We start from the raw sequence: 27,544 nt of genomic DNA, 5'->3' as shown, positions 1-27,544 counted from the left end.
GGAAACAAGTGCTGCAGACAGATGAAGTTAAAATTGACACAATCACCAAACGTGTGTCTGGAGAAAAAAAAGGAGCAGCATTTGATGAAAAGGTCACTTTGCAAACTATTAAGCATGCGTGTTAAATATTCTTCGGGGTTGTATGGCAGCCTGTGTCACAGATAATATTGCTCAGATTAATTACTGTTCTGTTCTAATTACTGTTACAGATAGCATCCAACTGCTGTCCACTTATCACATCTGCACAGTGATTGTCATTAAGGGCGATACATGGCACTTAAAGGGTTTGGAAGATGTTGTGCATTCAATGAAGTTACTGTAGATACTATAATATCACTTCATTGACTTTGAATATTTATTGAATATGAATTCCTCATCAACATATTTCCGTACATCTTCTTTCTCATATTATTTGTGATGTTAGTGATATATGACATATAGCAAAATAGAAACCCTGGTTCAGTGAAATATACTGCTCTACCTTTAACACACACACACACACACACACACACACACACACACACACACACACACACACACGCACACACACACACACACACAGACACACAGACACCTGTAACTCGTCTCATCAGACAGCAAGGATGCTGCAACCTGTTACTACAACAAAACTACAGTACAATGTTACACCCCATGTTCCTCATCTCCTACTTGTGGGTTAATATGTTTTTGATAAATTAAATCAATAACGGAAATGAATCGATTAATGAATTGTCGACATAGCTGTTTAGTTATCTATTATCACTCAAATAACAGAGTTGAACCCTGCAGTAGCACAATCAAAGCAGAGGTTTATTAACTTGACTTGACAGCTGATCAAGTGTAGAACTTCTTCTCTCAACAAGAGCTGTCAGGAGGAACCATGGAGCTGCCAGTGACCCAGACAGCGGAAGAGACTGATTTGCTATCTGGTGGTTCAGCCTAGCTCCTGAGAAGGGAGGTGGCCGCAATGACTGTACCAAGGCTGAAGAGATAAATTTCAGAGAATGTACTGACCAGCTTTAACTATGGAATAGCACACCTTTCTGCACTGATCTTCTTGAAAGGATGCAGGATAGTGCACACTTCCTGCAGAATGCTCCCCTGATCTTGGGACAAAGGGCTGACCAATGCATTTCTGATGGCCAGGGTGGAGATAATGTCATCCGTGGATTGCAGGAAACTCTTCAACAGGTCAAGTGTAGAGTTCCACCTTGTGATGCAGTCCTGTTTGGGTTGCAGCTCTGTCATCCCCATTGGGAAACTGAGTGAACCCAGTTTGCTCCTGTGAAAGTATTCCACTGCCTCTTTCACTTTATCCAGAATGGGTTTTAGGCCTTTGAGGGCATCTCTGGCAATCAGATTGATTGTATGCGCCAGGCATGGAACGTATTAGCAGCATTGTCAGTAATGCAGCAAACCACTTTGTGTTCCACTTTCCAGTCTTTTTCAACACTGAGAAGCTTTTTGGCCAGGTTTTCTGTTGTGTGCCAGTCACTAAATTCAAAACAGTCCAGTAGGCAGAAGGACATGTTGAACTCTTCAATGAAGTGGCATGTTACTGCCATAAATTAGGTTGTAGCCCTTGATGTCCAACAATCTGTAGTTAAGCAAACTGCTGACACTTGAGACACCCTTTCCTTCAGTGATGCAATTTCCCTCCTATAAATGTTTGAAACTGTCTGGGATGCAGTCTTCCTCTGGGAAGAGCGTAGGAAGGGTTGAGAGCATTGTTTTATAGCTTGAATCCTTTGTCTTCCGCAAGTTGGAATGACTTGAGGACAGTGACAATCATTTTCGCAAGCGCTTCATCTATCTTCTCCTTTCTCAATGGGGTTATGACAGGTGCTGCATAATCGTGAAGAGATGTTTGTCTTGCTTTAGGTGTTGTGCCAGTGGTTCTATTAGACCTTGGTGCCTGGGCAGGCAATGATGTAGACCTAGTGTTAGTTTCAGAGGTACTGTAGATGCATGGGTGTGAGTGTGACATTGGAGGACTGACTTGTACCTGATGCGGTAGTAGCTTCAGCAGAAGCATTGGAAAATTGTCGTCTCACCTCGGTCACTTTCACCGTTGGATGTTGTGTTTGTAAGTGGCTGCCATACGCTTAAAATGCACGCTAAACACAGAGCCTGATAAACCTTAGCGAAATCCATTAAAAGAGACTTAAACGCGCAGTAACAGTGTGAACTGTCTTACCTTAAAGCTGGCGTTTATTTCTGCAGGTTCAGTGCAAAACCATCCAAAGCCCTCATAAAATCAAGAGCTCTGACCAGGTCCACTGCACTCTGAGGAGTGCATTTTCTTCTTGGGATAATGAATAATTTTCCACACATAACTTCTGCGACTTTTGCAGTTTAACAAAAAAACAACAAAAACAACTTTTCATGTTGCTGTCCTCCTTTTAGTTATTTTGGGTTGTTATCTGCCCTCCGCCTGCACATGCATCTCACTGATGCCGTAACTCGGAAACCCGTCTATCCAAATCATCAACTGGTGATGCGACTTTTCGCTTGGGACCCATTAGCTTAGCCTCTGTATTTTAGCATGATGTCATGTGTAGTATGTAGCCAGTGCATAAAACCCCCTTTATAAGCTTCTCATTTTAAAGAAGTCATCTGAGATCAGCCAGAAACAGCATCTAACCTACACATAGAGCTGACGTTAGCTTAATTAGCCACAGACCAAAGACCCTGTTTCCACATCCCACTCTCCAAAAGAAATTAAAATTTGTAGATACATAAACTGTGTAGGAAAATTACATCTCTATTATGAATAGTGTAGAATGACACAGATGTCTGAACATAAAATCATACTGTGAGTGTTTGGACACGACACTGACGACAACAAAATGGAAAATTGGTGGTAGATTTTCTCGTAGAACTGGGAGTTTTTTAGGTCCAATACCAACAGGATAACAGGTGAGAAAACTTAATCTGGGTTTTCATTTGTATGAAGGAAAACAAAAAAGACTGTCTGGCCCTCTAGCTGTGTGACACCTTTAAATAGAAGCCAGGTCCGCAGTTAGGAATGCAGTAAAACCTTGTCAAATTGATTTAACCTGCCTGGAATCTGTCACTTTACCATACACAGCTGTTAATACACCGACACTGTTTTCATGTCTCTTTGAAGTATGTTTACTTTCTACACTGATCTGATCATTTGCTGGAACTGCCTCGTGGGAGATAATGAGAACCAACAGAAGATGTTGCTGTGCCTGAACATGTGCTTTTCAGTTTTCTGCCATGTCCAAGTGAACCAGCAATTTTTAGCAGGTAGCCAGAGAGTGTGTGAAAGAACCGTAGGCAGGAAAGACAAGACAATGCATGAATTTAAGGACACTCAACAACATAAACGCACAGTAATGTTTAGGTTAAGACAAGAACTGCACTGGCTGTGTGATATCTATTACATCCTTCCTTTTGTCAAGGTCACCACAGAGGACCACCGTAGCCACATGAATGCACAAACATCTACACATAGAGTGCACATATGGTATTCATACACACACACACTAGAGGGGCTCACATGGGTGTGTCATCCCTAGTACCCATAGGAGGTCTCTTTCAGGATGCTGAAAATTTGGCATGAGCTTAGAGCTAAGTGTGTGTGAACGTGAGCTTGTCCCTGTATATTGTACATAACTCAATGTGTCACATGCCTGTTGTAACCTGCTCTCTGGAGTCCTAGACACTTCTTCTAGATCCACACTCATTCAGAGGGATCTTGGTTAACAAAGGTAAAAAGTATTCTGTAGCTTTTTGCCACTGACGAACAAATTCAGGAAAATCTTGTAGTGTATCATTAAAACTTGGTTTTAGAAATATTAAAACGACAACAACAACCACAAAGATCTAATATTCAAGTTGGAATTGCCCATTTGGAATTTATTTTGAGTTGCGCTCATGACTTCTGTGGTTGTTGAAGCTCAACACAACGGCTGTTCCAATAAAAATGTAATATCAAGACACCACGTTCTGAAAACATCATGAGCTTATCATGTGACAATAACATCTCAATGCCTGAAACCCACAGAAGAAAAAGATCCCTTCTAGCACTCTCCATCGCTGTCTATTTTCCAAGCTCTTCTCTCTTACATGATCCATCTGTGGTCAAAAGAATATTCTGGGCACTGTGACCTTTGACCTTTTAAGCATCATTCGGATTGCCCGCAGTATCAAGTTACTTGAATACTCTGTAATTAAAGTACATTTTGAATATGGACACTTGCTCTTATTACCCCAGATTAATGAAGATACACAACTGCACATTTCCTATTTTGCACTCCGTTAGCTCAGTTTTATAGTGGAATACAACGAAATTCAATATCATTCAAACTATAATGTTTAACTCTCTGACACTGTCATGGACACTGGAATAGATCCAGATCAGACTACAAACCGTGGTCAGCTTTTCTGATAACATATGATAACTGGAAATAATGTAAATAGCTTACATGAGCAGAGAGCTGTCTCACAAGAAATTATCACAGGAGTTGCATGCAAGGCTTATGTGTTTCTACTGTTTCAAATGTTTCTACTGGTGTTTTCTAGTGTCTACTGCTTTTTCATGCTAAATGTTTCAAAAGACAAACTGACTAGTTATGCTGTCAAAATCCCCCATCTAGAATTCTTAATGTCTAGTTTTACTGGTAAATATGAAAACATATATAACATGCAGTTATATTGTTGTAGATGTAGCCTAGCAAAAGATACTGTAGATCACTGCCACACCAAGATGTATATCTGCATCAAAATAAAATGTAAATACTCTGAATAAACTTTGATTTTTAATGACGAATCAAAGTAATGGAAACTAAATTGATGTCCAAAGAGAAGTAAGTCCTCCTGTAGTTGAATTTCGTGATGATTTGTTTCATGATGAGGGTCTAGGCAAACCTCTTAACACACGAGTCTCCGAGTTAGGAGTTGAATTTTCTGAGATGCAAAGGAATTTTGATAAAAACAACGACAATAACTGTTCGTTAAGAGAGGGTTTAGTCTAAGAGATGTTATCCAGCTGAGTCATACAGATGAATCTTACTGAGCTCATCTTGCGTATAGGTTGACCGAGTAGCTGTGTCTCATGAGAAATCAATCAATGCCGTGACATTTCTTTGAGAGGGATCCGCAGATAACAGTCCTTATAGGTTAACTGAAGCGTTATGAATGTGATATTTTAAAAAAAAAGGGATTAATCGGGGTCATGAGGACACATTCCTACACACATGCATACCCGCTGATTTTTGTGTTGCGGTGTAAGGTGTGTGTCTCTGCGTGCGTGTGGCCATGTGACAGGCCGTCCGGAGTTGTCCAGCCTCCTTTTTTTTTTTTTTTTTTCACTCCCTCGCAGTCGCAGGGATCGTATTACTGGCTGCTCTCCCCGCACCGCTGAGCCCACCGCCTCTGCACCAATCACAGCCTGTCTTTACCTACGCGCACATGCATGCACGAACGCACAGACCCCGACAAAACACACACACACACACACACACACACACACGTTGTGATCCATCGCTCCGGTTCTCCGCAGCTTTCACATGCGTCCCCACCGACTCCGCGTAGCGCTGGCTGCGCCAAGGTGAGCATGGTCGTTCCGATACCTTCTGAACGTCTCACCGCCTGACTGACTCAGAGTCAGGGAGAGAGAGAGAGAGAGAGAGAGAGAGAGAGAGAGGGAGGGGGAGAGACCATCTTTCCTCTCTCACAACCCATCTTCCCTTGGCTTGGAAGAGACCGCAGCGCCAGGCGTGTGTTTCGGCATCATTCTTTTTCTCGCCCCCCCCTTTCTCCTCCTATTCTCGCTGAATCCCCCCCCACCCCCCACCCCCCCGTCATTGCCGGTCTCCCGGTTTTAAGGAGGAACCGGAGATCCCGGTCGTGGTTTTGTGGAAATAGGCTACATTTTTGCATTTTTCCCTGCTGGGTGTTGGTAGCGCGCAGTCGGTGCGCGCTTCTGCAAATTCCGGTGAATGGTGGATTTGGCAAACATGGAGACCGTGGAGAAGGAATGCGGGGCCCTCGGGGGTCTATTCCAGGCGATTGTCAACGACATGAAGGTAAATGAGAGCCTTTTTTTTTTAACCTTTCACTGGTTCCCTGGTCATGGTTAAACACATGTGCTCCCTCCCTGAGAATGATCACACAGACTAATCCTAAAGGAGCTGGTGTCTCGGTCTTAAGTACGCGTTTAAAATGCAGCGGACTCACGCCTCTACTAATAAGCAGATGTTGGTTGTGGTTGTATTTAACATGAAGACGGTGACAGTGGTGAGGCGGCCTGGTGGGTTGTTGGTGCGAAGCCCCCCCACCTCACCTCACCTCCTACACCCCCAGAATATTGGCTGCGCATGTAAACGTCGATGCACCCATTATCGGACACACTTAACGTGATGTTCGACCCCCGTCCTCCACCGGACTCTCGGGCCACTCAGTCCGCCGTTTTCGATCCGGTTTCAGCAGCGCGACTGGCAATTTTTCTCGCGGAGATGCGCGCGTGACTGGGGCTGTGTGAGATCTGAATGGCCTCTGGGCCTATTAGAGCTCTGGGGCACCTTTAAAAGCCCGGTGTGAGCGGTCGGTGCCTGAATGAGACGGGGACTCCATCCACCTCGATGCGGTTATGGGGCCAATTTAGACCTCGGAGAGGCCTCTAACAAAAGCGGAGCTATACGTCGGGTAGGCAATAGTGGCTCTGACACATTCCGTCACATGCACGTGTGGACCTGGGTGGGTGCCTGAGATGCTCCATCGCCATCGTCCTAGTCTCTCCCACGCTGAAGTCTAGCGCCGGGGCTGAGCAAGGAGAGCCTACAGACGTGACTGTTGCATATTCATCCCCGCCGGCTCCGCTTTTCACCCCCCCCCCCTTTTTCCGTGGTAACTGCGCGTCTCCGTGAGAGTGCCGCGTCATTGATTTTCTGTCAGGCCGATCCGGCAGGGGAAAACGCGAAGGCGTGAGAAACCGGCGCACCCGCCAGGCGCCCAACCTCCTCGCAACTCTGCCTTTCTGCGTCCGTCTGGCCGCGCCATCGGCCTGCCTGTCAGCCGGCGGTTCCGCGGCTCGATGGCTCCGGCGGCTCAGCACCCACCCATCCTAAATGCACCGTCGGCACTCGTGCTGCCGTAAGATGCTTTGGATGAAAGCGCCCGTCGGACGGTCAATATGTCCGCCTGTCAGACGCCCATGCAGCTCTGCATGTCTATCTGTCTGTCTGTCATTCCACGTCTCCCTCCTCTCTTTGTCTTTCCAATTTTAAATATGATTTGTGCGTCCCTATATCATTAATGGGGACACTGCATGAGTAGCAATACCCATAAACGCTTTTTCCATTAGAGATGAAATGTAGATAGACATTGTTTTCCTTTTCTTTCTTTCTTTCTTTCTCTCTTTCTTTCTTTCTTTTTAAGATGATGCTTTTCCCTTTCGCATTTTATTGCCATTTGTGTGACCCCACTGCTAGAGGTCACAGCCAGTGCTACTCTCCTATTGTGCAGTCAGGAGAGAGTGCTGGCTCTCTGTTGTGACACATGGGAGCAGGAGAAAGGGATACACAAGTATGATCCCAGATACTAATACAGCACATGATACACAGAACAAAGACTATTTCCAATAGTAGAAAAGGTATCGATTAGTTTGATTTCAATTCAGTACAATTCAGCATTTCAAGTTACACAAATGCATAGTGAAATAATGAAATAAAAATATCCAAAGGAGAATTAACATTGACTGGAGCTTTGTGGGCAATTTAAAGGAATATTCCAGTCATTTACTCTTTTGCCTCCAGAAAGTTGGGGGACTGTTTATGGCAGATTTTTAAAAAGAAAAGTGAAAGTTGAAGCAGCAGTTGCAGAAATATCCCGACGTGTAGTCCCTAGTGTGGGTCGAGCCCTAAAAGCACTGGAACGAACATTTCCAATAAAGCCTGAGAGCACGTGGCTCATTCATTTGTATTTGGTGAACGTGGATGTGATTCTTCTGAGAGCTGTATAATGGGAGGCACCCACCATTCAGATGATAAATCAAGGCAGCTTCAAGGGTTCCGTGCTAATGGAAAATCATTGTTCTGCCAAATACAACCATCTTGAGATGATAACATTGTTGTGAAAATGTTCATCCCTCTGAAAACCATTGGGGTTGGTTGCATAGCAACATCAGCACCTATGACACAGCATCTGTATTGGTCCTTAACAGAGTTCAGGATGTCGGGATAAAGTGGGTGGCACACAGAGGTAATGCAGTGCTGGGAGATGTCAGAATCAACTCAGCTTGGTTTTCAAAATATGTATTTGTTACTGTTGATTTTTCTTTTGGGAAAGTAAATTACATTTCCATTGCTTCTTGTCAAATGACCCCATAACCCGCAGTAATGGCATGTTCTTAGCAGTAGTGGTGTCTTTGATTGTGACGATTTTGCACAGAGACACAGCTGAACTCCCCCCTGGGCCACAGAACTAAATGTTGTCACATTGTAGTTTAAAGAGGGTTGTGGTTTCAGCTGACTCCCTGACTTCCCCTTCTACAAAGAATTCTGTTGATTTTAATACATTTCATAAGCAAAAACATCGAGAACAGTATCAGCAAAGCCAGAAAAGTGAGTTCACACTTTGTTATAAGCATTTATCTCCATCTTATTTCTCCTGTTCTCTCAGTTACTGATGCTCTAACACAAACACACACAGTACAGAATAAAATAGAGTAATCGGTGTTCAAAGAATACTGCTTAAAAGACTTCTCCATGCTTGCCCTTCTCTTACACTGTCTCTGTTTTCATCCTTATTTATTTGGTATCTAATGGTCCCCTTGTTTATGTTATCCATCTCACTCTGAAATAGATGGGTCACTACAACCTGGGCAAAAAAACACCATTGCCCCCGTCTGGAATGGAGGAATTCCTCAGTTCCCAAGGAGGCAATGAATGATTGGCAGTGAGTGGATGAGAATCATTGGGTCATCTGCCCCGAGACTCGCTTTGAATCAACAGGAAACAATGTGTTTAATTGGTGTTCATGGCTTCACCAAAGAAGAAGCCATTTGTCAGAAGAAACATGGATTAATAGTAATAGTACTAAAATTCTTTACTGGTTCTTGGTTACAGGCAGGTTGTGACAGCTTGGTTTATTAAGCGGATGGAGGACTGGGGCAATCAAACAGTCACTGCAGAGAAGACATCTCAAAAATCCCAGTTCATGATGTTGTGCACTGTATGCTGTAGTTTTCACTATTTTCTGAGAATTTACAGATAAAATGTAAATCAAATGACTGAAAAAAAACTCTGCCGATTAACTGATATGAATAAAATTGATAGTTTCAACCCTAAAGGTAAATCAAATCAAATAAGATGGTTTGATGCGAATAGTTGAGCTGACAACACAGTTGCTTTTATTTTCTTTCTTTTTTTTAAGTTCATTTGCACTTCCTATTTGTCACAGTACATTTGACACAAATCCGAGTCCGCTCATCTTGTGAATGCAAAGTTAAGAACCTTGATTGTTATGGAACCCCCTGGAAAAACAACATGGAACATCTGAAGGGGTTTATCCTGACATAGAATGAATTTGAACAATTATCTATATTTTAGCCATGAATATCGTAGTGTCCTTTCTTTTGTGGCCAAACTTCTCTTAGATGTCGTTACAAGTGTTTCTTACAAAATCTGCATTTTTTCTTTCCTAAATGTTCAGACACCTCTTCTTCCAGACAGCTGACTCTACAAGTTCCAGCAGGAATTATCAATACACTCTAAAATCCAGACTGTTTTTACGCCGTATGTGGGAAGCAGGATCCGCTAGTGTAAGGATCTCGCAGCCCTCGAAAGTAAACAATTGTAGATATCTTGGCTTGGGTTCCCTTAGTTTGTGGACAACCTCTGTAGCCATTATGCCATTTGGCCATACTAAGTTTATTATACACATTCATGTTTGCTAGTGGACCTGGTACTTGGTGCTTTTAGGTGTCATTCATGCTCGTGAGTTCACAACAAGAGCCAAGCTCCATGTTGCTGTATGCCAACGGCAGTGCATTAGCTCCACACTGTTTAGAAAGCACTTTTTCTTCCTCTTTGCCCATCATCGTCTTCTTCCTCATCCTGCTCCTCCTCAGGTCCTCCCTTCCTCTTTCTCTCTTCAGCACATCCTCTGCCCAAAGCAACCAGTCACTCCTTGTGTGTCTGCTCTATGTGTGTCATCTTTATGTGGCTGATATATGCAAGCTGCCAGTGGTGTCTTTTGTATCTCATAGCCCTAATCGTCTTAAATTAATAATAGTGCACAGCAGGGGTTGCAAAGAAGCTAATGATATCAAAACATCAGTTCCAGGCTAATAGTCCTGCAGTTTGGTGGTAATTGCGATTTTTCATACTGTGAAACTTTTAAATGAGGATCTTTGGCATTTGAAATATATGTATGAAACTTTGCCATATGCTCCTGAGGTACATTGTCTTTATGTGGTTGTATGTCTGTGTGTATGTGCGGCACTATGTACAGTAGTCGTCGGCCAATGTGCAGCCCTGGAGGCTATGTCTCGTAAATTTCTAGTGAATTGCACACACACACACACCAACGCACACACACACACACACAGGATGCAGAGGGGTAATATGATGAGACACAGAGGTCATGTTCACGGTCAGCTGGCTATGGACCAGTTGATACTGGTAATATTTTGTTTTCAGCCGCAGTAGGATTGAATAAAGAAGAACATGATTGTCAATATGATAATGATCCCTTAAGAAACAGGAGAGAAATCGTTTTAAAGGCTTTCTTCGACTTCTGTTTAAAAAAGTCTGTTTTCAACCTGTTGTAGTTCTGTTCCTTTATCTGTGTACCATAAGGGCAGGGCGATTTAAACAATAGGGTGATTTTATGCTCAGACCTAAATCACTGCATAAAATATCAATAGATGCTTTGAAAAACTGTGTGATCAATATATATATATATATATATATATATATATATACACAGTATATACAACATTCAGCCACAACATTACAACCGGCGCCTGTTTTACTGTTGTGGCTGAATGTATGTCACACTGACACTGAAAGTATGACCTACAATTCAGGTGTGCCTCAGCCAGTTTAGCAGACCTGTGCTTGGGCAGGTTTGCCACATCTTCCTTGCAGATCCCCTCAAACCCTGTCAGACAGGATAGCAGTGTCATTGCAGTGTTGCAATAAATAATTATTTTCATTATCGATTAATCTGACGATTATTTTCTCAATGAATTGTTTGGCTGATTAATCAACAAATCATTTCACCTCTACATGGCATTGCCATCTTAGGGTCTCTCTTGTTTTCCTTGCTGCTGCAAAACACCTCCACCATGCTGCCGCCACGCCTCACAGGGATGGTATCACCCTGGGGATTTACTATAGCACCTGCCATTTAGGCCATAAAGATCACGTTTGGTTTATTTGAGAGAATCTTTGGCCTGATCCTTTCAGATTCCTTCAAGCACAGTTTGATAAACTCGAGGTGAGTTTTCAAGCGGTACTCACTATCATAAAGGCTCACCTGCTGCAGCGCTGCCCTGGTTCTCATTGGTTGACATTATGCTGGAGTTTGCATTTAGGCTGTTGGGAAAATGAACTAATTTACAATTATGTTCAAATTGACTAAACAAAATAAGAGTCAATACTCACTGTATAATTGAATGACTTCATTTATTAACTGATTTCAACAGTGTTAAATTTGTATGTTTTTCTACAACTTGGGAAGAAAGTGAAATCAGCACTGGGAAAGAAAACTGAGGGAGTTCATTGGACACTATGGTCTGAGGCTTGCCTGCCACCTCATTAAAGTAGTAAACCGGAAAAACAACAACATCAGCAAACCAAGAGAAGTGGAAGTAAACTGCTCCGTATCCTCACAGAGACTGCCCATTGTTGTCCATCCTTTTAAAAGCCTGTGACAATTATGTCATATGACGCTGGGCCATGCTGCAGAACTGAAGATGCTGTGTAGAAGCGTATCATTAGTCCCATCTGTGGTGTATTTGTGTCTGTGTGGTCCAGAGGACTTCCCACCGCTGTGCTGTTGTTAAAAACAGAGGCCGGGATTGCGTGTCATTAGAAAGAGGGAGGCAAAAACAGAGTCAGCTCTCATCCTCGTGAGTGCTGTATGTCCAAAAAGCATTGATTCCATTTCCCCAAAATATGAGTGTTTGCAGTAGCTTGGTTGACATAGTGATTTCTGGTATGGGTAGTTAGGGTAGTAGCAAGGTACCGCTCACTGCCGAGCTAACCAGTAACATGCAAGCTAGCCGATAAGATACTACTGCTAGCCAGCCACAATTACTCAGGCAAAACGGGGTTATACAGGATCAGACACACACACACACACACACACACACACACACACACATATATATATATATATATATATATATATATATGTGTGTGTGTGTGTGTGTGTATACGGTATATATGCACCATTCAGCCACAACATCAACACTTTTAATGTTGTGGCTGATCGGTCTATAAACCTGGGTGGTGTAATACAGCTTACAGTATAAAATAGCTTTTTCTTTCTCTTTTTTTAAACCAAAATTTAATTCTATGAGAAAGCCCAACATGAACTTACTTCACCCCACTTAGTGATTACATCTTTTGCAGCAAAATCCCTTGAAATGAACTGATTTCAGTCAGAAATTGGGTTTTTGGGTTTGTCTTCCTTGCATCTCAAGAATTTTCTTCAGCAAATTCATTTTGAAAGTGAAAGTTGGATTAAAAAGCTGTACAGCAGGTTGAAGAATCAATCTAGTTTGCAGAGCAGCTGGATTTTAAAGTCACAGAGGAACAAGTGAGTTGAGGACAGAATTTTTTTGTCTTGCAGTGCAAGGGAAATTACCCTCACTGGCATGGTTTTGCTTTTAAATGATTCAGATGATTTCGACTTTGAAACTTTTTCATTCAGAAAACAACCATGTAAAAACAGTCACTCTAATTCATAAGAAAAAGGTCCCAACGTACCAGCAGAATCCTAGGACATGTAAAGTAGCATCTCACTCGTTAGAGCTTGTTAAAATCTCTGAGGTCGTTTGGGCCCCGGGGCTCGTTAGGGCCGGTAGACATTAATGGGGAGGACTGGCCGTGGGAGGCGTGGAGGCTGCTGGGAGCCGGCCAAGACAGCCTCTCTCACTGAACCCTTTGTCAGGCCTGTCAAAGCCTTCTCATCACACTCAGCTGTTCACTGTAAAACACACTGATCATTATGAACAGACCAGAGACAGAGACACAGAATAACAATGAATGTGACAAATCAATATTCTCTTGTTCATTTCAAAAAGAAGCTACTGAAAGAAGAGAAAGTTTTCTTCATGCTCTATATATCACATCTTCATTGTAGAAAGAACTGTACCTCTGTAGCTCTGTATGTGTTTATATGTGTGTGCGTGGGATGGCATGATTATGGTATCAGGCTATAGATTGAGCACAAGTTAATTTATTAGTATATGAAAATTAATGTTTGTTATGTTTTCCGTGGGAGAAGCCACAGAATGATTGGAATGGAACAGCTGCAGAGAAATTTTGAGTAGAAAAAATGACAATGCAACATCAGCCTTCAGCCATGAAGGAACGCCGCCTCTCCTGTCCATCAGCACTGACAGCCTCTACATCTGACTACATGCTGTAGGGCTGTGGAGCACCGCCTTGCTTCTGGTCACGTATTTAAATAGCTTCACACTGGAACATCTTGTAATGCATTGCGCAGTAGCCAAGGACAACCCAAGCATGAACAGCATTTTCACATTAAGGTGTTATGGAACATGGAGTTCATATTACACTATTTTCTTATACAGTTGTTATGGCTAACCTCTACTGTAGTTACTCATTCAACATTAGCATGAATTTAAAGTTGTGTTTAAAGTCTGGTCATATGACATATGTAAGTCCAATATTCACTCTCCTTATATCTCTCTTTTGATCTCCACCTAGCCACAACTTAGTCTGTTGTTGCTGGGCAGGTAGTCGGGTTTAACAAAGCCTTTTTTTTTTGCTGAAAACAGCGGCTTGCTGCAATTGTGACTAAGGTTGATTAAAGTTGTGAGACTGAACCAAAACACTTCAACTGCCGAATTGTTAAACTAAAACAATGAGCTGAAAGATGCTAAAATGCTGCAAAGAACTGAGGGGAATCCCGGAGTCGGTTGGCTGTTCTCTGTGGGTTAATTGATCCATTAGTAATATAAAAATATTCAAAAGTGCAGCTTTAATGTCACGGTCAAGAGCAACCCTGCTAAAGCCACAACTACTATTAAATCAGTCTCGGATATAGCTGTAGTTAACATTTGTTAATAACCTTGTTGAACCAAATTTGCTCGCACTCTTGAGTTTTTTGGACACATTCAGTCGGAGCTGTTTGGGTTTCATCAAGACCCTCTACTCCTTATCTCTGCACACATGTCTCTTTAAGTGCTGAGGGTCACAATAACGGTTGCTGTCACTGTCACAAGTGGTCTGACCGATGCACCACCAGCCTGCATCAACAGCCCCTTCACGCGGTTGGAGCAGTGCAGATAATAATGACTTTCAGCCCACCAAAGGAGAGGAAAGAAACAGCTAAGTGGCATCTTCATAGCCATAAGAGCCTGGCTGATTGATGGCTGCTTGTGAACACACCGTCCAATGAAAGATAATGTAGATGGCCCCACCTCGGTCTTGTCTTTCATCAGTGTGCTGTCTACATTTTGTGGTTCATGCCTGATTATTTATGTTTATGTGCGAAACATTCCATTGGCATGAAAGCTATGTAGGGCTGAAAGGGGAGCACCCCATCAAAATCAGTTTATTTGTAGTGTGACCTCTACTCAGATTGTGAAAATAGTTGTATAATGTCATCTGTGGCTCAGGAGGAGCTTTCTCAAATCTGAGAAAGTAACTGTAATGATGCCTTTGGGATCATCTCAGCTTGGATATGGAGACATATAGAGATGCATTATGGGAAGTGCATGTTACAGCGTTTTTAAAGCTTGATACATACTAGGGACCAAAGTGAGGTTATCACTGCCCACTGCTGCTTTGAGTTTGACCACTGTTTTTTCTTTTTTATTTGTGTTTTACCCCAAGTCAGCAAGTTATTGGAAAGAGGAAATCGCTGAGTATTTTTCTCACTATAACAGATCATTTTGGACGGGTCAGATTCCAGGAACTTTTTTTCTTTTCTTTTTTTTCCATTTTTCTTTGTGCTTTGTGTTACTTTTGTTACTTTTTGTTGACTGTGTTTGAGTTATGTTGTTACATTTTCATTTCTCCTCAAAGCATCTGTTAAAGTGGGAAGAAAATCTCTCATCTTTCATTCCAGCTAACAGTAGCATGTGATGTAGCAACTGATTACGTATGTAAATTCATGGCTACCCCTGTTTGGTATATTAGACAACATTCAAAATTATTGTTTAAACCAAAACATGGTCCAGACATTCTATTGTGCAGATGTTTCACTGATAGTGTGTCTATGATCCCTGGCCTTTGCTGTGCAGAGACACAACAACACACAGATGGTTTCCTCTTTCCCCATCATCACTATGTTTAGATTGGAATTAGCTGCTGCACTTCATTAATTATGCACCAAGGCAGCTTCTGTTTCCTTATCTGCATGCTAATCCCTCTCCCTTTGAAAGAAAGTGCCAGCCTATGTGCCGGGAGAAGTGATTTACTCAGCAAGGTTGAGGAAATCATGACTCCACTTATCTTCCTACTGCATAATGGTTTTTTTTAACAAGAGATATACAGGTGTAATCAACATTTTTTAAAGCTGATATCAAATAAATTCAAGTTAGAATTTCTGCCTTGTTAGTTCATTTTGCTGTTTGGCAAGTCCTCCAACTGAAACCACAAAATAACATGACCATTACGAAAATGATTTGTATGAATTTCTTTTAAACTACCACCTCTATGGTTAAGGTTTGCTTCAGTATAAGAGAGTAAAAGTATTTGGATAAGGTTAGGGGAAAGACTGTGGTCGTAGTCGGGAGAAACCAATGTTGACTGCTGGTAGAAGAATACCCCACAATGTTTTATAGCAGGGGTTGGCTGCCTTGGCAATGTAATACACATTCATGAAAAAAAAACAAAACAAAAACAACGTAACCTTTAGGGAAAAAAGCAGACTTGTTATTTCACACAGAAAATGGCATATATCAATAAGTGTGGCTATTAATTATGCCACCGTTATGAGCTGAATTGATCATAGGAGAAGATATTTCAATCTAGTTGTTTTACCACAACAGTTTCCTGGGGGAAAACCCCAACCCAACCTCCCCCCATTAGAAGTTTTTATAAAGCTATGATTTTATGCTACATTTGCATTCTGCTCTAAATAATTACTGCAATATGCAGTGATGTCAGCCAGTCACTTGCCTTGCTGAATCTGACAAATCCTGACACATCTCATTCTGTTATCAGTGTAGTTACTGGATGGCTGTTTAACCAGTCAGCTCACTCATTAAGCCTTCGCTGTGTGTTGCAGCACCCCTGCTCCTTTTATCTTAATAAGCCTAATATTAAAATAAAAATGTAATAATTTCTTCTGATATTAACAGAAGAACTTGTATTCTGGCTATGGCAGGACGCCTCCACTAAAAAAATGCTCTCATGTTCATACCAAGGACAGACAGCAGAATATCTAAACAAACGTATGAAAGTATTCTGATGAATTTTGTAGACAGTTAGGCCAAATGCTGAGGAATGACTGATGACATTTTGCTGATAACCCAGATGTACTGCGAAACTACGATAGCAATTTTAGTCCAAATCACAAGGAGGTGTTTGCAGGTCAAGAAGTCAATGTAATTTTCAAGTAAAGTGACAGGATTGATGTCTTTGAGTGTAACTGCAAATTAGCATTGTCCAGTAGCTCTCTAGGTAGTATCAATTATTAGACAGGACCAAGTTGGAAAAGATCAGATTTAGGGTTATCAGAGTGTTCTTTATGGACCCGGCTGAACCTATCCATTGCTGAAGAAATGTCGGTATTCAGTCCCTTTCAGTTATATTAAGGCAGAAATCTCTACCTGTGTAAGTGAATCCGAATCACTGTAACAGTGCAGTTAGCTCCAGAATAGACAAAGATCCCAACATTCTTTCTGGGAGAAGTGGAGACAAGATATTATGTAGCATTTTTCTCTGTGGGTTATACATCCATCCCCAACCTTGATAAAAATGAGTTTGATCCTCTTTTTGAAAAGTCCCAGCCAGTCGATTATGCATATGAAGCACTGTGAAATTAGCCTCTTTTGTTTGGTCCTTGCATTGCTCTTTTAACGTGTGAATTGGCTCGATTATACAACAAAAAATCTGGATAATCCTTACATCCCTCTCTGCCTGCCTCCACCCATTCTCTCTCCCCCTCTGTCTCTCTTGCTGGATTTCCTCTGTTTTTCTGTCTTGCTGTGGGGGAAACAAAGGGAACAAAAGAACGAGAGGAGACAGTAAGCTTCTCATCCACTGTAGTGAGTGGTGGAGTGGAGCTCTCAATAGAGTGCTGGGCAGACTGGGTGGACTGGTGGTGCTGTGAGAACTAGGCCAGAGGACTGTTGACTGAAACCCAGAGTCCAGAGTCAGGACCAGACGAAATGGAGGACCACTGGGAGAAAGAATGTCAAGGGAAAAGAGAAAATAAAATAGTCAATATATTTCTGGGCTTCAGGGATCAGGGATTATTATTGGAGGATGGAAAGGGTCCCTGTACACTGTTGGATTTAAAATAGAGACCAAGTGGAGGGTTTACCTACTTTTTTATTTTTAAACACATAAAAAGAGTCAATTAGACCCTGTTTGATGCAATTTTGCATTCTCTTAGTCATAACTCAGTTAAATCAGAAAACTCAAGCATCATACATGATTGTAGATAAACGTCCATAAAAATGTTTAGATGATGTATAAAAATGACCATATAACCTTATAACTAAAGATATTTCTCAAAATCATCATGATGTTTTCTTCTTACCAACAGTAACCCTGGTGATTGTTGTCTATACATCCCTGGTTACAGTGCAAACAGAAACCACTGTCTGTCACATTGTTCACTAGGTAGCCTACCAATGGTTCTACAAAAATGACGCTTCCTTCTTAATCCTGGCTCCTAAACTCTGATTGCTTGACTGTTTCTCCAGCTGGCAGACACAGCAGCCAAGGGGCACAATAAAACCTTATTTGAATCACTGAACAAATCTGAAAATGGGGGTGAGTTACAATGAGAAAAAGTTAGCCCACAGGCAGACATCATTAGCTGTGTGAGCTAGCCTACAGGTAACTGATTAACCACCACTAACCAAATCAATTTTTCTATATCACTGCGGCTCGGAATGGCCCATTAAGATGGTACTTACTGTATATCCAATGGACACTGACATTCTAAACTATCCATTCATTTACAGATATTTGCTGTGTGTTAAACACCTGTGGACATACAGGCAAAACACCAAAACAATTTCAAACTGCATTAAGCTTCTTTCCATAAGAACTGTGGCACTCCCTGCTAAGAGATGTAGTGACTAAGTTTGTTAATGGAAGTGAATAATGGAAGTGAAAACCAAGGCTAAATGGTCAATAATCTTATAAATCTGTTTAGTTAACACTACGAAGGGTAGAGAGGAGCGGGAATAGAGGGATGTGACAGAGAGGCAAGAGAGGGATAGAGGAAAGGAAATAAAATCAGTCCATTAACAAAGTAGACTGTCACTGGAAGGAAGGAAGGAAGGAAGAATGGACGGAGGAGGAGTCTTAAACAGTTTTTGGGGTTAGGAGTATAGTTACAGCCAGACCAAAAGTGACAATGCTGCCAGACGCCTCCAACATCTTGTGGGTGGATCCATCATCCTGTCAGTCCTAATGCTGCTTTCCTCTATGGTGATTTAAGTCTTAGAGTCACAAGTGAAATAGAAACCATATGCTGCAATTTGAAAATGATTTATATGAGGAACACTACAGATCTCAGGTGTGGTTGGTTATCAGTCTGGAACTTTCAAATCTGTCTCATTTGAACTGCCTGGTGTGCTACCTACAAGCGATTGGCTGTTCTTCATTGAAACTGAATAGGAGGCGGCAGCTCTACAGCTTGCCATATTCAGTGAGGCTTTATCCTGACAGAGGCGGTGATAAAGGAAAGAGGAAGGAAGGGAGGATATGAGGGAAGAAGGAAAGGAGAAGTATCCAAGGTATAAAGTATAAAGCTGAAAATTTCCCTAATTTTTCCCCATAAATGAAACACAAAAACATTGTGATTGCATACTTGTAATAGATTAACCAGACAATAAGATATAATTACCTCTAAGAATTTCTTAGACGTAAGAAAGACACATTTTTCGTTTAGATATGTTTACACTGGGACGAACCGGGTTGTACCTGTGTGTGTCTGCATCTTTACATTTATGTGTGTGCATGTGTGTGTATAATAGGTAATCACTCACACCCTGCTGAGTTTTTCTGTGACACAGGAAATGGTGATGTAATAGCATACAATCCAAAAGCTTTTTCACACACTCTCTCCTGCTGTGTGTCTCTCGCACGCTGATGCATTTGCCCCTCGGCCAGCATGATATTCCAAGATCTACCATCATATGAGAGCAGTGGTTATGGTCGCGGTCTTTGAGCTCCCTGGTTGAGACGAACACACACTCACAGGCACATTTATGGAGCTTGGAGCTCCCAGGCTGAGGCTGATTTGAAAAGAATTCACACAGCAGATCTTTGACTTTGGGCAGACAACCGCTCTCTTTGTAAGATAATTCAGTTTCCCCCATTGCCACCACAGGCATCTTGAATTTAAGGGTACTTTTGTTGAAAAGTACCAAATGTATCAAAATTATACATCACTTTAACGAACGCAACACTTACTACACCAACATATTAATTTAATGTGTGACCTTAATTTGTCGCCATTTTTAAAACTACAGCTACCAGCTACAACTTTTTTCCAGTACAGCGGTGCCTGTAACACATCATCATAATTGCTACTTCCTTATAATTGATATCTGAACACCCTCTCTTCTAATGCCCTCTTTCCAACTTTCTAGGTGTAATCTCTTCTGTCTAAGAAACATGTCCGCTGTCCAACTCTGTCTGTGCAATCTATTAACTTGCCACCTGACTGGCCTCTCCAATAGGCCACAACATTAAAACCAGTTACCGGTTTAAATGCTGTGGCTGATGGGTGTATAAAGTCCACGGACAGATGCGAGTGGCTGCGGTTAGATGTGAATTCTGTGTTTTTCTTTCCCTCTTTTTTGCTTTATTGATCAACGAATTTACAGACAACAAAGCACGATAACATGCCATAGGCCGTAATATAGGTCCTTGGTCTTGTCTGAGTAGTGAAAAACAGTCAGAAATATTAAATAAGAATTTTCAATTTGAATACATCAATTCTAAATAGTATAATTGAACATAAAAAAATAAATAATAAAAACCCTGGTTAATGTTAACTGAGGCGAAGACGCCTCCATGCCACTTGAAAATGTCGAAATATTAGTGCTCCTCCACGCTTCATAAAGTACAGAGATGAGAGGAAAAAGGAGAGGGACTGGAGGAAAATGACAGAAAGGCTGTTTGGGGTCAATAAACACAGGCTGCAAGAACGGTGATAAACCAAGGTGAAAAATTGCTTCTCTTTCTGTCTAAACACGCCTTTAGGCTTATGGGAAATGGTCGTTGTTAATGACTGCTAAAAATAGAAATATTAAATAAGTCACAGTGCATTGATTGTTTTTTAATTGACATTTTCTGTGTCTGCAAAAGGAGTGAGCCAACATACTGTAGAGCAAGGCTACATTTTACTGCTGGATTTTTAGTAGTTTGCATTATTTTTGAATTAGGTTTCCTTATTTGGGAACAGAAACTGAAATATCTTTCCTCACATTGGCTCTGTACAGTGCAACAGATGTGGCCATTAAATATTTTAAAATTATATATATATTTTACTTTTAAGAATGCCATCTTTCTGTGGGACCTTTATTAATATGTTTAGCTAACGTGCACATACATTCGATACCGTATGTTTTTCACATGGCACAGGCTCACTGTACTGCTGCATTTCTTGTTTAGCAGGTGACTTTTTGGTTTGGTCTAAATTAGAAATGTTTCAGGTAGTTATTGTATGTCGCGGCTAAATACAGTACCTCACAGCGCTATACTAACACAGTGTGTGTAGGGGAAGACCTGCATGTTAAGAAACAGGAAGAAATCACACACATATACACACTCAATCATCACTTGGTTACTTGCTACAAGGCTCTTTTAATGCATTGAAATGCCTGAATATGCTAATGAGGTGGAGAGCGGCTCATGTGTGTACAGTATGTATGAGTGTGTGTGTGTGTGTGTGTGTGTGTGTGTGTGTGTGTGTGTGTGCAAGGAGGAGGGCATCACTTCACGTTATCTCCCGTCCACACTACTTAAGCTCCGTGGGGCACTTCAAACAGCTTGCAAGGGGAGGGATCAGGGTGTGTGTGTGTGTGTGTGTGTGTGTGTGTGTGTGTGTGTGTGTGTGTGTGTGTGTGTGTGTGCGTGCATGTTGGGTGGAGGATGGTGGAGGGTTTCGCTTTTGGTACCAAAGGGAAATAGGACTGTGATTTCAAACCAAATTAAGCCACATCAAACAGGCCAGATCAAAGAGTATACAGCTCTGTCTGTGCCAGTCTGACATCACGACAGGATGCCCCACTCCCTAACACACACACACACACACACACACACACACACACACACTTTTATTGCCTTCCTACTGTCCTCCTTCACCTTAATTTTTTGAAAATTTCCTGTTTCCTATAGTTTCTTTTTGTATGTCGGCAGGTTTTCTCTGTCTCTGTGTTGCCATAAGGATATTTGGATCTCATACTGAAATAACCCCCACCCCAACACAGACAAAGACACACACACACAGACACACACACACACACACACACACACACACACACACACACACACACACACACACACACACACACACACACACACACACACACACACACACACACACAATATGCACACATTTAACAGGGCTATAGGTTAACCTGGATCAAGCATAATGTAATATGTGCTGAGGCTGGGAGTGTGTGATAGGTGATAGCAGTCATCCAGTCTAAACGAGGTGTGGGAGGATGGGGGAGCAGCATCCATTAGAGACTGGGCTTTAGCTTTGAATTGTGTTAGCAATCCTGGCTGCTCTGGTCACACCCTTTGATGCTGGGTGATGCCAGTAGCTGTCAAGGGTTCTGTATATGTATGTGTGTGTATGTGTGTGCTTGGGTAGATGGATTAGATGGCTGCATAGGGAGGAGAGGAGGGGTGGCTGCTGTTTATGGTGGGGAGACTGGGATAGGGGTGTGTGAGTCTGTGTGTGTGCTTTTGTGGAAAGACAAAAGGGAAATTTTTTGATGAGAGAAGTTTAAAAGGGTAGAGAGATAAATTATACACTTCCAGAGGTACAGGGGGAGAACAAAGTGTTATATAACTCATAATATTAATGAGTCATATAACTCACTAATATAACTCATTAATATTATGAACCAATACTGAACTCTTACTCAGTGCAATTCAACATTTTACCTAAGTAAAAAAAAAAAAAACATTATCAGCAAAATGTACCTAAAGTATCAAAAGTAAAACTATTTGTTAGTCAGAATAGTCTCTTCATATTGATATATTATGTCTCTTATAATATTGTTTTATCATTAATGATGCCTTAACTTGTAAGCAACAATTAATATTGCAGGTTGCTATCAACAGTCCAAAACCCAAATTTACAATGAGATGATTAACCAGACAATTAGAGGTAATTAACCAATCGGGAGAAAAAGAGGCAGTTCAAACGGTTGTGGAGACAGTTTAACTGCTAATTCAAAAACATAACAGTGCCTGCATTACTCATATTTCAGTTTGGTGACAGAGTGAAATTTTAAAGAATGAAGCAAAGTGATGTGTTGTGGAGAACTTGCGGACAGTTGACTGACAGGCATTAAAGTTGTGTAACATGCATCTGCTTAAGGCAACTACCTCAGACCCTGGACTAAGTGATATCCAATTTAGTTGGCTGAAAAACCATACACACACTCCCTGACTCTGGGCGTGCCATAATCGTTGATTATTAATATATGATATCTGTTGATATTAACATGTCTTGTCTGTGTGTTGCTAGTGCTCCTATCCTGTGTGGGAGGACTTCAGTGCCAAGGCCACCAAGCTGCATTCCCAGCTCCGGTAAGTTTCTTTGAGAACAATATCAAGTAAAACAATAAATACATAAATAGTCTTGTGTGTAAAAGGGTTTAACTCTGTGACACTGATATCACCTGGATGTAGCAACATACTAATACATCATATATACTACTTTCAAGTTCAGTGACCGAATCAACAATGCCATTGCTACATTACCAGTTCAAAACCTGACCACTGAATATGTAGAATAGGCTGAAGCAGGTGCTCATTAAATAAAGCTTCATCATAATACCATTTTATCTGAAGTAAATAGCATCTTCTGTTTATCTAGAACCACCGTTCTGGCTGCTGTGGCCTTCCTGGATGCCTTTCAGAAGGTGGCAGACATGGCTACCAACACCAGAGGTAGGATAACAGCTGTTTGTGTGTGTTTGTGGATGGGTATGTGTGTCATATACTATAAGCTGTATATATTGGTATGTGTCCTTTTGCCAACACTGTGTTGTGTTTTGCTCCTCTGAAGCACCCTCCACATGAGAGTGCTATTAGGAATCTTGTTATGTTATTGAGATATTATCAACCAGCCTTTGACTGTTGAAAGTGTTTCCAGCAGTGTAAAGGTATGTTTTGTCTCAAACGTCAAAGCAGTCGCACTGCACTGTTTATAAAGACAAAAAATGATGGAAGTATTTTGGAGAGGTTAACAGAAGCTATTCCTTTAGCAAGATATATTTTGTTAGATATGTCAATGGAATAGGAGGGTCAGTTTCACAATATAGTGAGTTTTCAAGTTTCAAGACCCTTATTTGTCGAATACAACATGCAGCATAGTACAGGTGCAGTGAAATTTTTTTCGCTGGTAGTCTCCAGCTGTGCTTACTAAAATGTAAAAACCAAACTAAATAGAAATATATAAATGTATAAAATTATATATACAATCATATATTATAAAACTATACCCTGGTAAGAGAAATCATGCAACCGGAACAAAATTTGGAAACCAGGAATTCGCAAACAAATAACCAACTAAAATACTGTAACATATATCTAGATGTGTGCAAGTAATTAATTAAATAAAAATAAATAGATAAATAACTGAAACTGTCTGAAGGAGCGATATTCCTGAGAGTATTGTAATGGATAGAGAGAGAAAGAGAGAGAGAGCAAGAGAGGGAGGCAGAGAGAGGAACACTGTACCCTTCGGTAGTGTTGTCTGTTTAACAGACTGATGTCTTATATATAGAAGCTTTTAGAGAGTCTTTCAGTCCGAGCTGCAGTCGTCTGCCTGACTACAGCAGCTTAAACAGTTTATTACCGGGATGACTGGAGTCCCTGGAGCACTGACCAGTCACCGCCTGGTGTAGATGTCCTGAAAGGCGGGAAGTGAAGTTCCAGTGGTGTGCTCAGCTAAGTGCACAACTCCCTGCAGAGACAGAGCAGCCCCCACACCAGGCATCGATGCACCCAGTAAAGGATACTCTCAATAGCTCCTGAGTAAAAAAGTCTTCAGGATTTGGGGAGGAAGTTTGAACTTCCTGTGCTGCCTGAGATGGTAAAGTCTCTGCCAGGCTTTACTGATTACTGTGCTTGTATGTGTGGTCCATGTCAAGTCCTAAGTGATGTGGAATCCAAGGTACTTGAAGCTGTTCACCCTCTCAACAGGGGTCCCATTGATGTTCAGGGGGGTGTAGTTCCACTTTCCAGCCCTCCAGAAATCCATGACCATTTCCTTGGTCTTGCTGACGTTCAGAGATAGTTGGTTGGCCTGGCACCAATGCACCAGATTGTCCACTTTTCACTTTCAGGTAGAAACTGTTGTCTTCCCTTGAGATGCAGCCCACTACCACTGAGTCCTCTGCAAACTTCACAACGGAATTGGAGCTGTGTATGGCCATCCAGTCGTGGGTGTAGATGGCATACAGCTGTGGGCTAAGGACACACCCTTGCGGCACCCCTTGTATTGAGAATGAGGGTATGTGAGGTGGCATTGCCACCCTCGCTGCCTGTAGTCTGAGAAAATCCAGGATCTAGCGGCAGATCAAGGTGCTTTTAGCAGTTTTAGCAGTTTAGCAGTCAGAATGTGGGGCACCATGGTTTTGAAAGCTGAACTGTAATCTATGACCTGCGGTCTCACAGAAGTTCCCACAACCGCTGTCAAGGTGGTTCAGTATGGTGTGCAGCACTTCTGTAATGCGTCGTTGGCCGCTCTGTTGGGGCAACAGGCGAACTGCAGAGGGTCTGGGTGTCGGGTAGGGACAAGCAGATTAAAGCACTTCATCGCAACAGATGTCAGAGCCATGGGGCGGGAATCACTGAGGCAGTTGGGGGAGCTGGACTTTCGTACAGGGACAACGAGTGACTTTTTGAAGCAAGTCGGGACTGTCGTGTCTTTAAATTTGTATTAAGTGTAAAAACCCTGTGTTCTCTTTCCATCAGAGTGTTATTGAAACTCTATACTGTATTTAGAAATTGGTTCAAACAGCTTGGAACCAGTTTGATTTTCAGGTTAAGATGCTAATAAAAATTAAGTAAAATTCAAAAAAATGTACAAAAAGTCCAGATGAGTGACAAATAAAAGGGTAAACCAACCAAAAAAGTTTTGTGCTCTTTGTGCAACAGGCAAACAGCAGGAGTTTTATACAGTATGTCAACTTTTTGTAAAGTCTAGGTTAGGGTTATATGCTGCTAGCTGCTGTTTCTCACTGGAATTCTACGGGTCAAGTTAGCTAGCCAGAGGTTAAGACAGGCATGTGGTAAAACAGTGCTGAAAATGCAAGGACAACTGTCACAAACAAATGTACTTTTCAAAAGTAATTTGACTGGTTTCTAGCAAGTTGCTCCATTTCTAAATACTGAAAATGTCCATAAGTGAGCTATCATTACACTGTGGCAATGTGTTTTCTGCCCTCTTGCTGCAGTGGCGCATCCTGGGTTGGTCCTAAATGGGAAACCCATCTTTGCAAAGCTAGTTGAGATTGTTTTGATATTTTGAATGCTAAGCTCAACATGGTGTTTTTCCTTAGCTGCATTTGGCCAAAAGAACTCACTGAACTTTATTGAATTATGGTCAATGGATTGTTTTTTAATGTTTTTTGGCCTGACACGCTTGACACATTTGATAGTCTGTGCGTAGGCTTAAAGTTTGGCACTAGTTTTGATAGAGTGTGGGACCAGAGCTGGGAAAGGTCAGACAAACACTCGCCGCCCACTTAAAGCCATCTGAATACTATGGTACCACTGAGGGAAGCTAGGAAGAAGACTGACAATGTTACAACTTATTAGTTGCAGCTGCCAGACAGAGTATGTGATGGTGATGTGTGTGTGGCCCCAGGTGGGCTCCTATAGAGGAGGATGGAGGAAGAGGTTCGTGCTGCTTTTACAGGCCAGACAGGAAATCATCGAGCTCTGTCAGCTCATTACACGTGCAGCTACCACTGCCACACACAGAGAGAGGCAAAATGTTGTCACGAAGATGCAGACTGTGCATCATAGGCTCTTTGTACTTTCTATACTGATGAGTCATTCCTGTTGGAGTCCATTTGTCAGATTGCTGTACAATTGCTGCTCTTTCACAGTGTGTGATGTTCTCTAATAGTTTTGTTAAATGGATGGAGGCAGGAGACGACACCAATAATGATGCTCTCTGTCTTCCTTTTGCTACATCAATGTGCCACTTATTACAGTGTGTGTATGTGTCTGAATCAAGCGCAAAGGGTACTGATGAGCCTATGCTCTGCGCTTGTACCGACATTCCCACTTAAGAGCCTGTAATGGCTGTGTTTCAATTCCAAATTTTATGTGAACTGAAATGTTGCGTATGTTTCCATCAGCTGGTGAAAATGAAAAAAAAAACGGCACCCTGAATTTTTTTACAGTATATGGAATTAAGGTTGAAAATGTCAGGTCTATGTATTGTTACATATTTCACAAGCTTATTGCTATTCAAATATATGCCATAATTAGGACAGTTTTCAAAGAAAGGAAGTTACCCTTCAGGTTTTTAAGGTTTTTGGTAGCGGTGCGGCTCTAGGGATGGCAGTGTCTGTTGGTCCATTCAGACTGAAATATTTGATAGATTGCTATGAAATTTGGTACACACATTAATGTTCCCCTCCGGATAAATTTTAACAACTTTTATGATCTCTACTTTTTCTCTACCACCATCATCAGTTCCAGTTTTATTTGTTCAGTACTTTTCACATTGTCATTGAGAGCTTGTTATGTTTCTGATGTAAACATTTAGCTCACAGAACTGCTGTGTCCAAGTACAGCACCAGTGAGCTGCCAGCATGGCTGTAAACTCTTGGCCGACTACTTTGTCTCTTATGTCGCTTTAATTTGTGCTCAGTATTTCTCTTTTCTTTTTCACTATTCCCAGGGGTCAGGTGAGGACA

The 27,544-nt window shown here is 41.7% G+C and overlaps 1 protein-coding gene across 1 annotated transcript in view; it reads left to right on the top strand.

The window, feature by feature from the left end:
* Positions 1-5,944: 5,944 nt before the first annotated feature.
* mtss1lb (MTSS I-BAR domain containing 2b) overlaps positions 5,945-27,544 on the top strand; it is a 66,557-nt gene continuing 44,957 nt past the window's right edge. The window contains exons 1-3 of the mRNA XM_040127349.1: positions 5,945-6,056; positions 23,131-23,192; positions 23,482-23,555. Coding sequence (XP_039983283.1) covers positions 5,970-6,056; positions 23,131-23,192; positions 23,482-23,555 — 223 coding nt within the window. The 5' untranslated portion in view covers positions 5,945-5,969. The remainder of the gene's footprint in view (positions 6,057-23,130; positions 23,193-23,481; positions 23,556-27,544) is intronic.

The sequence above is a fragment of the Xiphias gladius genome, chromosome 1 (genome assembly GCF_016859285.1).
Source record: "Xiphias gladius isolate SHS-SW01 ecotype Sanya breed wild chromosome 1, ASM1685928v1, whole genome shotgun sequence".
Lineage (NCBI taxonomy): Eukaryota > Metazoa > Chordata > Actinopteri > Istiophoriformes > Xiphiidae > Xiphias > Xiphias gladius.
The sequence above is the reverse complement of the archived record's forward strand: the minus strand, read 5'-3'. Positions and strand labels throughout refer to the sequence as shown.